The sequence below is a fragment of the Corvus moneduloides genome, chromosome 3 (genome assembly GCF_009650955.1).
Source record: "Corvus moneduloides isolate bCorMon1 chromosome 3, bCorMon1.pri, whole genome shotgun sequence".
NCBI classification, from domain to species: domain Eukaryota; kingdom Metazoa; phylum Chordata; class Aves; order Passeriformes; family Corvidae; genus Corvus; species Corvus moneduloides.
Window position 1 is genome coordinate 100,202,395 of NC_045478.1, and position 16,689 is coordinate 100,219,083.

At 37.8% G+C, this 16,689-nt stretch overlaps 1 protein-coding gene across 7 annotated transcripts in view; it reads left to right on the forward strand.

Moving 5' to 3' along the window:
• KCNK2 (potassium two pore domain channel subfamily K member 2) overlaps window positions 1-16,689 on the forward strand; it is a 128,776-nt gene that overhangs the window by 86,517 nt on the left and 25,570 nt on the right. For all 7 annotated transcript variants that reach the window (XM_032102989.1, XM_032102991.1, XM_032102990.1 and 4 more), the window contains one exon: window positions 14,392-14,552. In XM_032102989.1, coding sequence (XP_031958880.1) covers window positions 14,392-14,552 — 161 coding nt within the window. The remainder of the gene's footprint in view (window positions 1-14,391; window positions 14,553-16,689) is intronic.

Here is a 16,689-nt window from a genome sequence, read left to right on the forward strand (position 1 = left end):
TTCACTTCAAGAGATAGGAGACTGACTTTTTGTGGACATTCATGATTTGGTCTATTTTCGTTATTGTCTACACGTATTTGTAACCTGTATACGTAAATACTGAAGGCAAGAGTGTTCAAAGCTTAGTCTTACTATCTTTTTGGAAGGACATCTCTTGTTCTCTTCAATAAACGCAGCAATATGGATTCATAAGAGCTACTGTTACTGTATTTCTGGAACACTTTGATTTAGCATGAGCTAATTTCTGAAGCAATTTTCTTGATGCGAGTAACAAGAAGGAGAGGCACATCTGTTGCACCCAATTAATTTCTGTGTGTGTATGCTACATTAGTATAATTGAAGACATGAAAAGAATATGATACTATGATGTAGAATCTTTTTATGTTCTGTCTGTTTCCTGAGTGTGGTTGTATGCGAGTCCTATGTCTACTTGTTCTCATAATGGCTATTTCATTTAGAGGCAGCTTAGGATCATTTAGCTTCACTTGTGTGCCTTCCTCTAGAAGGCATCTATAACCATTTTATTCTACTGAAGGATGAATTTGGGAACAGTATTTCTTTTGAGAATAGGTTCCATCTGTAAGCATTTCATTAAGGATTTGTTTAGGTTCAAAACTTTTTATCTGTGTTGACCCTTCTGAATTGTAGAACTAAGTATAAATTAAATTTATGTAGATTTGTTTAGAAGAAAATATTTCTAGTCTGATTGTTCATAAGTTTAATGCCTATAGTGCTCTAGGCTTCAGCTACCAAGTAACCCAAAATACCAGCAGTCCCTTCTGGAAGAACTGTTACAGCCATTCAGGCACTTATAATTCTTGTAGAGTGGGATATTCTTCTCTTTTTTTTCTTTTTGTTATGTTCTGAGTACAAAAATACTACTTTAGATTGATTTTTCGAAACTACAGTATGGAAAACCCCTAGGTCCCAGAGTTTCATCCTTTTGATTGGAGCTAGCGTATGTTGGACCACAGAAACACATACTTACACTAGCACATACACCAGCACTTTGTGGTCTTATTTTGGGGAGAAAAATATGCTGCTTAAGTTCTTTTAACTTAAACACCTGGGATGCAGTAAGGTTTTGATTCATGTCTTGGTAGCCAGCTGAGAGCCTCAATATATTTTTTTGGTGTGGAGAAATTTAAAATGACAGATGATAAATACTGTAACATTTGTACATCATCACTTAAAGAAAGGAATCAGATTTACACTATGGAAACCCACTTTGGGAATATGAATAGACACGTAATTTATAGAATCATAGAATGGTCTGGGTTAGAATGGACCTTAAAGATCATCTGATCCCAACCACCACTGCCATGGCAGAGACACCTTCCCCTAGACCAGGTTGCTCAGAGTTCCATTCAGCCTGGCTGTGGACATTTCTAGGGATGGGACACCCACAGCTTCTCTGTGCAGCCTGTGCCAGTGCCTCACCACTCTCACAGCAAAAATAATCTTCCTGATACCCAATCTAAACCTGCCCTCTGTCAGTTTAAACCCATTCTCCCTTGTCTTCTTCCTATATGCCCTTGTAAAAAGTCACTCTCCATCTCTCATGTAGACTCCTTTTAGGTACCAGAAGGTGCTGTTGATGCCTTAGATTTTAACTTTTATATTTTTCAAATCCTGTACTGCCTAGTGTGTAACTCTGAAGTTTTGTGTGGCCTGTTATCTGCTGTTATCTCATGCTGGTTAGACATAACAAACCTCCCTGGGTCTGCTCTTCAAGGACACCAGGGCCCAAAATGTGTAAACTAAAAGCCTTTGAGAGGAGGGGTAAACCTGGGGTAATTACATCATTAGCTGAAATTATAATTGGAGAATTAACCCTGATATGCAAATGGACCAAACTCATAAAAGTGTGAAGAACCCATGACCCAGGGTCCATCTTGGGTGTAGCCCCTTGGAGGCTTTGACTGCCCAGGGAATACCTTTGAAGGCCCTTCAAATAAATACCTACTTTTATTCTCTTATTTTTGTCTAGCCTCTGTTTTTAGGTGGCCACATCAAGGCATCACTGTAAGGTCTCTGCAGGCCTTCTCCAGGCTGAGCAGCCCCAACTCTCTCAGCCTGTTTATGTAGGAGAGGTGCTCCAGCCCTCTGAGCATGGCCTCTAAACTTGCACCAGCACTTTCCCATCCAGCTTTCTGTTGGAGACCTCAGGGCTGGATGCAGCACTCCAGGTAGGGTCTCACAAGAGCAGAGTAGATGGGGAGAATCACTCTGGTGCTTGTCACACTTCTTTTGATGCAGCCCAGGATATGGCTGGCTTTCTGGGCTGCCAGAATGTATTGCTGGGTCATTTACCTTCCACCTGTTGGTGTGTAAACATAAATAATTCATTCAATGGCTCTTTTTTCTACCAGGAGTCACAGAGCCATACTGAAAAAGCAAAATGGCCACAAACATTTTTTTTTCTCCTATTTTTGTGTTGAGAGATGAAGCTGCAAGATATACCAAACTGACAAAAGGTGCTCTTACAAATATTTCTGGTCCCCCAAAAAAAGTCCTGGTTAAAGCAAGCTAAAAATTGTTAGGTTTCAGTTTGATATCCTAATTCCTCACTGGGAAATTAATTCTTATAACCTGAGGATTATGGTATTCTCTTGATGAATAGTCTCCAGCAGACTCAGACAATTGCAGTGTAAACAAATTAATGTAGGCTTTGAGTGGGATATTTTTAAAACAGTCACTGTTTTCTCAGTTATACCAGTTGGGTTCTGTTCTGGTTGCTTCAGGAAAATGACAACCTGTAAGCAAAAGCAGCTGGAGTTGCAAAATGTTTTGAGTAATATTTTTCCATGCTAATTCCATTTAAATAAAATAGGAGACAATTTTGTTTTCATATTTGGGCACAAGCTAGTAAATCTAACTTCCTTATTCAAGCTGAATATAAAGTGAGTAATATTGGGAAGTATATATTGCATTGTTTTCTCTGTTTGCAATTGTTACCTAGGCTTCTGCAAAACCAGCTGTTACTATTTGCCAAAAAAATTGAAGAAACTAATTTGCAGCATTTGACTTCTTAGAAACTCTTCACGATATACATTCTTGCTTATGTTGGTATGATTTTCAGGATCATATAGTCCTAAATAAAAATGGAAATCCTTGGAGGAGGAAGATTACATCTGACTTTTTTTCTGACAAATATTATTTTCTGTGTGAAAGTACTAAATGCATTTAAAGAAAATGAGTGCAGACTTCTTTCTCTATATAGGATTTTTTCCTGAAATGTAGCCTGGGGAATTTTAAATTCTGTACATTTTCTTTTCTAAATGGACCTAATATGAAATTCACAGCAGCTAAAATGTTGATGAACTTTCCCTATAATTAAGGATGAGCCTGAGCTACTATTTGCTTATTCTGGTAGTAATGGAGTAGTAGTGACCCTCAGTGGGGCTAATTGGCAGATGTTATTTTCTGCAATGCATTTCAGAAGGTGATAATAACAGTAGAAAATTTAATATCAATATATGCTATCTGCTGAAAATGCTATTAATAGTATTATTCTTCTTCTAGGAATATATATATATATATAAATATTACTGTTCTTACCTCCCTCTTTTAATTCACCTTAAAAGGCTGAATAAGAGCACGGGGTATGCTTTAATTAATGTGTCTTCTCAGTGCAGGGACAGTTCTATTTAAAAGTCATTAAGACTTATTGTCCTTAGCTTGCATAACCGCTTTGCTCTCCATATCTCTGCATGCTTACCTGTTTTAAGGAAAGAGAAACAATATTATTATATATTCAGGAAAAGTTTTACTTGTCTTTCAGTTCAAAGAGATATTGTGCTTTTGATGAAAAGGGAACTGTGGCTTTCAGAACATGTACTGACACTTAAGGAGAGACAGGAAAAAATAAACGGAGGCTTTTGTGATTTAAACTTGGCAAAGCTATTCTTTCAAAGTAGGAACCAGATCAAACCTTCATCCATTAAACTTAAAACTTTTGTATTGAATGACTCAATATGCACTCCTCAAAGACCATTCTCCTTCCTCTTCTGCCTTCATTTTACTGTTTGTCGGGGTAGTGCAATCCAGGGCTTCGTTTGCTTCTGGTACCTTGCCTGGGTCATCATTTGCTTTCATGTGGGCAGTCAGATTCTGCAGGGTGTGAAATGCCCTCAAGTACTTTAGATTTAAATAGGGCAGAAGGCTGATAATCTCCACTGGGATCTAAAGTTGGGGAAAATACCTGGGGGTTTTTTGGGAACACCAGGGAAGAGACAGATTGTATCTTATGCTTCACAGCCATGAGGGTGAGAAGCATTAAATGTGTGAGCTGATGATCTGAGGTCAAATGCTCAAGTTGGTTTTCTTTTGCTTAATAAATATTTTTTTTATTCTAGGTTGGTGTGATTGGTCTGAGACCATATTTCACATCTGACTAGAGGAGGGCATATCCATATCCCACTGTCCAAGCAAGCCTCAGAGCTGTGTTTGTAGAGGGAGATGGCTCAGTCTACACTAACTTAGCTATTTGTATTCCAGGTCAGGGCTTTGGAGGGTAGGAAAAGAAGTGAAATAATGCTTGGAAGTATTGATATGTGTAACTAATTTTTATATATTTTTTGTTTTAGTGTTTCTTTTCCCCGTGAGCTGAAATACAAGATTATATAAATATAAGATCTTTAGCTGAAAGACTTATTCTCTCATGAAGCATTCTATCCCAGTTTGAATTACTTTCATATGTGCAGGTGAGGTGATTAGAGGCTTCTAAAAGATTCCATTTGCTTTGTAAAAGAAAAATCATAGCCTAAATACTTAAAAAAAGGTGTGAAGGAAATAATTGCTCACAATTTTGCTATGTGCTGGAATTCCTCTCTACTATAAATCATACTGGCTTTTTTTTAAAAGCAGGCTGGGAATATAAACAAAATGCATCAGTGCACTAAAAGCAAAAAATTTGGAATTTATTTTGCACTGCCTGACAATAATAATTTTAATGGTTTTACAGCATGCACAGAGATAATTTTATTTTCAATTAGTGCTCTGTTAGGAGCTTCTGTTTAGATTTACAGACTTTAGTAAGAAACTTCTTTTCTATAGACCCCTATCTTTAGACTGCTCTCTTTGCCAAAGAATGAAGTGAGAATGTCTAGAGTGATAGTTCACTAAGTGGCTTGGACAAAGGCATGGAGCAGGCATGGTAAGACCCTTCTCTCAATGAAGAAGGCATTGGTAGGATGCTGGTGAGCCACAGAGGGCTCATCTTCCACTGTCCTCTGAAGCACTCTCACTGCAGAGGGAAAACCCACATACCTACATAGTTTAAAGTCACTGAAAACTGTGGAAGCAGAAATTAATTCTTGTTCCTCAGAATATTTCTGCAGTCTTGTAATTGCACTTTCTTTGGATAATGCACTTTGCTTGGATAATGACATTTTATCAAAACTTTTTTGTTACATGGTGTGGAACTCTGTGAAGTTAAAGGGCTGGTGACAGAGTGATTTCTATCATGACAGTGTTGAAAAATCAGTTGAAAATCTGCTAAGAATTTCCTTTGACAAAGTATGTGCTTGTTCATCACTGCAGATGTACGTGCTGAAAGAATGAGTATACTCATGCTCAGTCATTTAAGTGTTACCTAAACAGAGATCAATTTAAACCTTTTTAAAGTTAAACATGTTACTTGCTCTGCTGAATCAGGCACGTAACACGTAAGTAGTTAGAAGTCAAAGGGGGAATTCAGTGGAAGCTATTTGTGCATGGTGGTTCATTTTTTTCTGTTTGTAAGAGTCTGTATTAGTCTTAATTCCAAAGATTACTGGAGGGGAAAAAGAGAATAACAAGAAATAGGAGACTACTTCACACTTTCATGCACTTGGTGAACCTCACTGCCAAAAAAATTAATTTTCTTTTTAAAGAAAATAACACTATGAATAAAAATCTTCAGAGCATTTTATTTTAGAAACTTGGTAGTATGCCTTCTTTTTTTAACCATAAAATTTTGTTTTATTATATGCTGGTAGGACTGCATAGAGAAGCACTTTTATTAGTAATAAAATACTCAGCTATTTGACATTAGGTACAATATTATGTGTATGTATACATTTCCTCTTGACAACATATATTCTCTTTCTTCTTCCCACTTGTCTTGCAAAGATTAAGCAAGTGTGCATTTAAATATGTGCAAATGAGGAGTTTCTCTATCCTGGCAGTTTCCTTGCTGCCCATCTCCCCTGGACTCCTCTCTTTGCCAGGATTTCCCTGGATACATGGGCTGGGTATGCGTAGCTTACAAGGAAGAATAGATACAGGAAGAAAAAACTGATGAGGCAAAATAATAGTATTCTTAAACACTGACCTGAGGAAAGGCCTCTTAAAGTGAAACTGGTTGTGTGAAGAAAAGTTTAAAACCAGAAAGAGGATTGTAGCTTCCCTAACAGGTCAGGGTAGCTGCACTCATTTTGGCCACTTGTATCAGCTTGTCACAATCTGAGGTCCAGATCTGCTGAGCGCAGGATTATGGAATTTTCAGTTCTCGTTTTTAATCTGTGACTTCACCGCTACCAAGTTGTGTTTATAGTTTGTTGCTCTAAGTCTGGCATAGCTTTAATTTGCGAGCGCTTTTGCCACATTTTATTTTTCATAGGGAAGACAGAAAGAGGTACAGGCAGTTTTCCACTCTGCAGGAAAGCATATGTATTGCTTTGCCCCTAGGATGGAGAGGCCTGCAAAAGCCTGTTTTACCCAGCACTGAGAATTGATTTATTTGTAAACAAAATGCAAACCTGTTTCTTCAATTACTTCTAGGGAACAAAAAGGAATGGTATTTAAAGAAATCCACCAAACTCCAGAAAACATTCTTTCAGATTTCCATTAAAGTTGCAGTATCAGGTTGTTTTTGTCAGTACATCTAAAATTCACCATTTTTATTTTTCTGTGGATCACCTGGAACCAAGTATTTTATCCACACATTGGTATATTGCTAATGAATTCTTTTGCAGAAGGAGTGTTGCTTTGTCATATTTGATATGTGCTTACACTTGATAAGAATATGTGGCTGGTAAAAGTTTCATGAAATGGTGAAATATTAACTTTTTACTTTAAAGTACATCATGTTTTTGCTAGCTGTGTTAGCCTGACATCTTGCTCCTGTGAAACAATTTCACTTAGAGGAAATAAGTAAGTGGGAGTTTTTGGGTTTTGGAGCTGATTCAACTTCGCTAGAATAAGAATTATAAGTAAAATTAATGCAAGCAATAACAACAACAAAAAGAAAATAATTGAAAAAAGCTCAGAAGCCTTACTACCAATGAGATGTAGATACTTTTTACTGGGCGAAGTGACAGCTGAAAGAAATGCAGAATCTGTGCTGGGAGGCAGAGCCATCTGAGTAGATGTTTAATCTTCTAAGAGTATTTTAACAATCATTACCCAGTTCCTTTAGAAATTGCCTTAGCAACTCAGTGTGAGCTATTGAATACTGCCATATTCATACAGAGACCTTTCTTGGAATACTCTTTCACCTCTCCAGTACAGCACTTTGACTTGAAGGAAACTTACTTTCTATGAATATTTATAGCCTGTTCTTTTACAAGAAGTTTTATTGATTTGATTAGTGCTCCTACAGAACACAGATTAAAAGAAACCACTGAAAGGAGATCAACTTCTGTATTGTCAGTTCTTGAATATTGCACACTTTATTAATGTCAGTCTAGGCTTTCCTGTTATTATTCCTGGTTAGAAGAGAAGTATTGGTAATGTCTTTTTTTCAGGCTTGAGACAGAACTTAATAACCTTCTAAATAATCTATTTGCAGTTTTGTGACACAGAATTACGGGCTAGTGCTAAAAATCAGAATATTGTAGTTTGGAATCTAGAGAATACCAAACACTCAATAAACAGCAGTAATTTGTGACAACATGGATCCCAAATCACTGACTAAAACTGTGAGAATTGGCTTCTAGAAGCTGGAGTGGGTGAGTGAAGTGGTTGAGTCACCAGCCCTGGAGGCATAAGATTGATGTGTAGATGTGGCACCTAGGGACACGGTTTAATGGTGGGCTTGGCAGTGTTAGGTCAATGGCTGGACTCAGTCTTTAACAGTCTTTCCCACCCTAAACAATTCTATGAAGAAATTATGCCAAACTTCTGTAGAGATTTTCAGTTTCGTAGCAGACCATGGTCTAAAACATCTCTGTTATTGCACAGGGTTCTTCCTTCAGCAGGACTCATGAAGGAATTTCTTAAATTTAAAAGCTAAATTATTTTCTGTATGTGCAATTGATGAATGAACTTGAAGGAAGAGCACTATCTGCATACTCATGCTGGGATCCACAGGCAACAGCTTGTGAGCAAGGGCTGTATCACGTAGTATGTGCATGGGTGAAAGAATTCTTGTGTATATATAGCACAGAAACATTGTACTTTCCAAGCAAGAGTATTTGTATTCAATTCATTTAGGGATTTAGATTTTAAAGTAATCCTTGGACTTATTCAACCTTCAAATTCTCTTCCTTTGTGTTCAGGAATGTGTGTGTGTGCACATGTGTTGGTCCTGACAGGAGGGAAGTCCAAAGAGTTTGTAAATATTGGCAACATCTATGTCTGTGTACCTCTATCTTGAGCAAGACTGACTGAGGGTCTTTAAGGGCTTCAGATGTCTAACTTCCACTAATTAAGGGTTAGTGTAATGCACAGTCCTCAGCCACTGATCTGGTGTGAGCTATGGACCTAAATAATATAGAGAATTTTGGACTTTCCTTCCCACTGTGCTTCAGTCACCTTCCTGTAAAAAAGGGAATAGGAGTTTTCTAGCTACTTTGAAATACTGGGAGGGATGTCACACGGAGAAGTGAAAAAGCCCTTGTACTATACAAAGCCATAAAACCTCATGGAATATGTGTTTGTAAATATACAAATAAATAACACTGACATACACAAGCATGTCAAACTGGAAGTGTCGGACAGAGTTAAGAAAATGAAAGGAAAAGAGATCAGTTTAAAAATGTGGATTATTTTTTTCCACACGATGAACACAAACATGGAAGTTTTACTGCTTCTGCAGTGTGTGAAGGGATTTCCCCATAGTCAGTGTGAGTACAAACATTGCCTTTGTGTTTAATGATTATGTCTAGCCCATTATTTATGCTAAAAGGGATATCTTATTCATCTGTGATTAAGTGCGTATCTCTGCTTTGGCACTGTTGGGCAGGGATGTATTTAATGCTAATCTCCTGAGCCCAAGCGGTGATCCAAAGGGAAAAAAGGATTTTATCTTCTAGAAATGAGCTACCTTTTATAATTTTTTCAGATAGCTCTCAGGGCCTGGAAAGAGCATCTTTTGATCCTTAAAATCAATTTGACATTCAGTATCAAAACACGTGTGCCCTTTGAAAAGGGTAATCATTGTAATTGAGCTGGGTAGTCAGGGTTGATGTGAACCCATGGCTACACCGCTTTCAGTGGCACACAGAGTTCGGTGGCTGAGGCCGAGGCTGTAGCAGCTGCTTCCCCTGGCTCCAGCCTCCTGGGAGTCAGCAGCCAGGAGCTCTGCCTTTTTTCTGATTCTGTGAAATCTCAGTATCAACTTTCGTAATTCACTTTTATGTAATTAAGAGTGTGCCTGCTCACCAAATCATTTATCCCGCAGTGTTGCGCTGTTCCATCAATGGACTGCATAGCCAAACCTACTGCTGAGAGTAGTTTCTCATACTTCAAAATATATGACATTAATTTGGGATAATTTTCACTTTTTTTTTTTTTTTTTTTTGCTATGTCATGAATGATGCCTTGTGTAACCTGAGTTTTATCAAAAACAGGGAGAAAGCATTTACTTGTATTCGAATTTACATTTCCTTGTATAGAACGAAAATGTTTCAGAACTTCCCCAGAACTTTCAATCCCACTTGAGGTATTTGAAATAAATGAATCATAGGTGGTGGCACTCTCTTCCAGTCAATTTAGCAAGTAAAATTTAGTCTTAGAATTCTCAAAAGCACCTATGAGCTCTCACATGAGAAATACTTTATTGATGCTAGATAGTTTCAGTAGATTCCTTGCTTTGTCTGGGAATTTTATGTAAAAAATATGCTCATTTGGAGTCTCTGTATTTCTAACTCCATTTGTAAATGTGTATCTACAAGAGTTTTCTGAAGATGTTGGTTAACTAGAAAGCAAAGGGATCTCTTTCTCTAGTTAAAATAGAAAAAAATTAAATTAGTTTTCAGTCTTCCTTTTTATGAAGGTGTGAATACAAAGATGCTTATCATCCAAACAAAAGTGTCATGTCAATTGTATGAGAATTTATAGCACTTCAAGATTTTCTATATTTGCAATATAATGTATTGTTTGTCCTGGGGGGGAAGACTCAACTGGGATTTGAAACTTCAGACATTGTTTTACTCAAAAGTAGTAATATATAGTTATTAAAGTTACTAATATCTGCTTAACAGTGAGTCTGCTTCTCATGGGAAAGTTACAGATGCTTTAGTTCTCCCTGAAATATGTCAAAAAAGACAACGTGAAAGTAAGGAATCCTAAAAAATATCATTTTGATTGGGGTTTTTTTGGGTTTTTTTCCCCCTTTTCATTTTGCATACCTCTGCTTCCACCTCTATTGCTGACCAAAGGGATTCAGATTCCCTTTGAATCTGATTTGAATCTCAGAGACTCTAAAGAGTTTGGAGTTGAAACCATGGAATTATTTTGTTGAGTGGAGCAATTACTTAAAATCTACTTACTATGGCCTTTTATTCTTAATTCACTCAGGGGTTACTGGAAGCTCCTTCTAAAAAGCATTTCTTGTCCACAGAAGGACAAGACAAAGGATTTGTCAGAGACAAGTCCTTTGTCCATTAAAGGAACACTAAGATTTTAGCAGGACATGAAAGGGATTTGGTGAAATTAGGAGGCAGATCATCATCTTCCTTGTTGTGAAAGTGAAGTGAGGAGAGTGTATTGGGGAAGATAGTCTGAAAAGGATACTGACAGTTTTTTGGATGAAATTTGATCCCATTTGGAAAGTTAAATTTTCTACTCTGTACTGTTCATGGCAGATAGCATTGGTTAAAATCTTTGAGGGAAGCTTTCCAATGAACTCATTAATTTCCTCAATCAAACCCAAGCACAGTGGTTGAAATGGAGAATAACCTGGTTCTAGGAACTTCCCCCTCAGTAGAAACAGAGGAAGGGATGAGCTGCACAGGACTGAAAGTGTGAAGAATAAGCAAGGTACTGAGGCTGCCTGTGCAGTTGCAGTGTGCACATCCTGTTGCCATCCCACCCAGGCAAGTAGCTCCTGAGGCAGGGAAAAGGCAGCAGACCATGTTGTGATGTGGCTGATTCTGTGAGGTTTCTCTGTGGGCAAGGCAGTCCTAGCCAGACTTTATGCTGCCTCTTGAGTGGAAGGGGGAACTCAGAAGTGAAAACATGCCAGGGGAGCTACTGCACTGGGACCAGATGTTCCTTCCCTCCACATGGAGGAGTGCAGGGATATGCAGCAGCATTCCTATGACCATGTTCTGTTCTCCCAGCACAGTGCCCAAAATGAAGGTTTCCTTGGTTTTTACCTAGCAACAGAATTCTTCTTTTTGTTTCTATTATAATTATTTAAAGGAAGAAATAATACTTTTCTGACACAAATCTCTTGGGAATTACATCAACCCTATGAAATATAAATACATTTCCTCTCCTGTTGAATAAATAATAGATTAGGTTTTCACTGGAGAAGCTGAGAGTAGGATTTAAGGACAACTTGTGTAACTCACAAAGTAGGCTGCAGTGTACAGCAGCAGACGGTTATAAAACATGACACAGTAGGAAATGCGATTTATGTGTGATGGAAACCCCTTGGTAGATCAGGTCACTAAAGTAGGTACCCTACCCATGGTTTGTATTATGTTCAGTGAGCATCTGGACAGAAATAAACTTCTACCTGGTGAAGCGTTGTTTTATCCAGTAATGTGTGAGATTTAATCATACAATTAATCACCCAATGCCTTTTCTGTTGTTTATGGAAGAAAAGCATTTGACAGTTTTTAGGATGAAAACCAAGAATTTGAGTGTAAAAGTGAAGTACCATCCTTCCTTCCAGGAAGACATAAGTCTGATTTAGGGAGAGTACCCAGAGCTGAATGTGAACTTGGTGTCGTCATGTCAATTAGCAGTAGATGAGGAGCATGCTGCAGAGCAACAGCCTCTCTAAGAGCTGTGGGATGCTCACAGAGTGCCTGCTTGTTTTATGGGGCCAGGCAAGCATAACTGCCTGCTTGGCATGTGCTCCACTGGGCTGGTGTTTTGTCACCATTGTAAGACATCGCTTTTGCAGAGAAGTAAATAAAAAGTGATTGCCAAATCCCCTAGCATGAGTTTTCTAAATTTGGTGCATCCAGACCCCTGATTCTGAATTGCATTAAGACCTCCCAGGAATTATAACCTGGAACAATTCAAGCTTCTGTTGATGCATAAACAGGCATATTTATGGAAACAGATCAGCTTGGATCTGTTTGTCCCTTTTTGATTGGTGATGAGCTAATTTTATTTTAAGACATGAGTCTTTACTCCTCGGTGCATGAAGGGACAGACAGAGTGAACTCAGTGGAGCTGAAATTTCCTGAATTGTAATTTTAGTCCTGACTCTGGTTTATGGAGAAGTATATTATGTTGGTCTAAAGTTGCTATGACTTTTTGCAGTTTTCTGACTCAGACTTTTTTCATTATGCTAGTGCAGGGAACATTTACAAAGTTGTAGGGCTCTGCAACCTGTAATTGATTTTGTTCTTTTTTTTTGTTTGACAGGGTTTATTAGTCAGGATTTGGGGAAAACTTTAATATCAACTGTCTTTTCCCTAACTGAATTCCATCAAACTTACATTTGTTGTTTACATAATTGCAATCTGAAAACTGATATTAGAGCAAATGATCTAGGAGTAAAATATATTCCCAGTGGGATTTATTTTTATTTTAATGAATCATAGTATAGCTTGGGTTGGAAGGGACCTTAAAAACCATCCAGTTCTTACTTCCCTGCCATGGGCAAGGACCCCTTCCACTAGACCAGATTTCTCAGAGCCCCATCCAACCTGGCCTTGGACACTTCCAGGAATGGGGCATCTACCGCTTCTCTGAGCAACCCTGTTCCAAGTTAAGCGAGGGACAGCTTTGTCTTGTGTGTTCTGAAAGGAAAAAGTAGTTTTGGCAACAGAACTTTGGTGTAGCTCACCTACATGAAAGCAGAACCAAAAATTAGGATAACAGATTCCATAAAGAAAATCTATATGTTAAACAAACATGCTCAGAATACTTAAATACAAATTCTGATAAATAGCTAAGATACACATTAAATGTGCTCTATATTGTAGGAATTTAGTTATATTGTGAAAAAAATATTAAGCTACTTTAAAAATAAAATGTTGGTTGTTCTCAGGAAAATTGGATTTTCTTAGAGGGATTTATGTGCATATGATGTTTTTCTTATGAAAAATTTAAGACACTAAGACAAATTTCTCAGTTACATGCTAAAACACTTTGCTTTTATTTGCAAGTTATTTTTCTAACAATAAAGGTAATGTTAAAATAAACTTTTGTTTAATTTCTAAAGATAAGCCTTTTTATGACAAGTTTTCCCTCTTGCCTCCTTTGAAGGGCATGTTGGTCTGTTAAAAAGTGAAAGAACGTCGGCAATTCTGGGGTGTTACAGCTACTGCTCCCTCAAAACATTAGTGATCCTTTGGAGGGGAAAATCTCCTGAATTAAAACTCAGGACATAAGCTCATGAAACTTGTCTGTAGGGTTCTGCCTATGTGACCTTGTCCAAATCATTAAATACTGGTCCTGGGAGATGTACTTGAGGGCATTCCACAGGTGCTGGGGCCTGTGCTCTTGGTATTTCTTTTTCTCTGTTCTAAGTGGACCAGCAGCAACTGAGCCATCAGAGGAATCTGGGGTGCTCTTTTACACAAGCCTGTGAAGACAAAATGATTTCCACTTTCAAAGGGACAGAGATGTGAACTGTTACTCTAAGCTTTGTTCAAAGGAACCAAAGCCTTTAATAATGAAAAATCTTTAATAAGGAAGAATTTTTATGGTAGAAATCCCTGTTTTGCTCATCCAGGTGGTTTGGGGTTTTTTAAGCTGCTTCACTTTGAAACTTGGCTCATCTGAAGGAAAATTGTGCGTTGTTTACAGGTGCTGCAGCCAGTGACAGACACTGGCAGGCTAAGGAATAGATTGCTATTCACTACATGTAATAGATGGTAAGAGTAGCTCAGGGAGGATGGTATGACCTACATTTTCATTTAATTTCTCACAATGTTTGCTGTGTCATATGTTTAACCTGGTTAGCCTGTTTTTAACTGTTCTGTTCCTGCAGTTCTTTTAAAATTTATAATGTATTGTGTATAACCTCTTAAACATCTCAAGTTGTTTGTAATTTAGGCTTTGGAAACATCTCTCCACGCACACAAGGTGGAAAGATATTCTGTATCATCTATGCCTTATTGGGAATTCCTCTGTTTGGTTTTCTGTTGGCTGGTGTTGGAGATCAACTAGGGACAATCTTTGGAAAAGGAATTGCCAAAGTAGAAGATACCTTTGTTGTGAGTATGCTGACTGCCTCATTTGGGTTTTCTTGCTGCTTGTTCTGAATTTCATAAGTGAAATGAAAAGCCCGAAAAACAGGGTATAGCTCGTTGCAATCAGATGTACAGGAAAAGGTAGGAAGGACTTGGCACTTGCTAATGAACACCTCTGAGAATTGGGTGAAGACACATTCCCTACCATGATTATGGTTGGGATGAGGAATAAGATCCAAAGAATTTTATTTTTGCTCTGCCTTTTTTACTCGTAAGCTTGCTGTGATGCTTTCCCTTAAAGCATGTGATAAATGTATTCATTGAGATTTTTGAAGCAGTGAACGCTTAGTAACCAATTTTGTAGCTGCTTGCATCAGCACTGCAGGTGTTAGGACTGGTTTTCCACACCAAGCCCTACCCTTGCATGCAGGACGCCTTTTCTATATAGAAAGGGTCTGACATGGCTTTATTTTTGATGCAAAGCAAACTGGGCCTGTGCTGAGTAGCCTTATGCAATAGGCAAACACAAACTTGAAAGCTTTTTAAGAAAAGGCATGCATTTTTGGCTTTGAAACATCCGTTCATGTCCAGACAAGGTGCTGGTGAATAACACAGATTTCCATTGAGATTTGTCTAAAAAAAGCAAGAACATTCCATAAGAACATTTTATATTTTCTGGGTTTTCATAACTGATTTTTTTTTCCTAAAATTAGAGAAGTTCTGAGATCAATTTGTGTTTCTCTTGCTCATAGAGAGAATGGTTTTCCTTTTTTTTTATAATGGGTGTATCCCTACAACAAGAATTCCCCAACATAAAAAGCAGTATCTTGCTGCCTTCTGACAGTATCTGAATGAAAACACTGGTCTATATATTGCAGCCTGGAACACTCCCTAATTCTGTTTATTAGTTTGCCTAAAGAACTGGGAGATGCAGATGGGTCAGAGCAGGGATTTTTATGTTCCCATAACACACACTGTTACTCTGGTTTGGGTTACAAAACTTGACCTTGGTCATGCTGGCTGTAAACACAATCAGTTCCCACTGAATTAAAAACAAGAAAATGTCCATTCTGAACAATATTTTCAGTTGATTTCTGTGAAAGTTTCTTGTATAATTCCTTCTTTTAGGTTGAACCAACATGCATTGGGTGGATGGAAAATGTCACATTGGCTGGGCACGCAAAATGGGACTTTGCAGGGGTCTGTTCTAGCTTTAGTACAGTTTAGAAAAAATGTTCATACACAACAGCTAAATAACATGATTCATTAAATCTGCAGTTGGTCTCAAGCTGGGGAGAGAGCTAAAACTTGGAGGATCAAAATGATTTTAAAATTTTTGAAAAGCAGTCTGACTAGACAGGATTAAATTCAAGCAGGACAAATTCAAAGTAATATACGATGGAATAATAAAATATGCAGCTGCATGTCAGGAACCAGCTAAGTGCAATTTTATAGGAATGCTCTGTGGGCTCTAGAGGTTAGCATGCTAACGTGGGTTAATGTCATACTGCCATGGAAAAGCATGCACTGTAGGTAAAACTGTAAACAGGCAAAGCATACGAAACGGTCATTCCATTCTACTTTGTGCTATTTTTTCATATCTACTTCTGAGTACAACACTTAATGAAACATGGGTTAGTTTGCTGGTGCCAAGGGATAGGAAGAAATATAGGGAAGGGAAGAAAAGGAAATAAATTTATTTGATTTAAAGAACATGTAACTAAAAGGGAACACCCGTGAAAGCTTGCTGGAAAGAGAAAATTAACAATTTCTTTGTCTTGGATACAAACCTAAATAGTACACTTAAACTGAAGGAGTTGAGATAGAGATTAAGAATTAGGAAAATTATCTGATGACAAGAGTGTGGTCACAAGTAAAGTATTTGCAGTGGCTTAGGTGGGTTTTTGTCTTTGGGCAGGTTTGGAAAAGGGGATCTCTTACGTCCCTTCCAGCTCTGTTTTGTAGGATTTTGTTTAGCTGATTATTTGATTACAGAGGACTGTATGATTAAAATTCACCTTATTTATTTGGTTATTTGTGGATGTACAAAATTAGAGAAATTGCAGGTGCATGCACTACTTGCAACTCACTTGAATATCTAGACAGCCCTCAAAACTTTCACATCATCAGCTGTTAATATTAGTGAATGCTACACATGCTG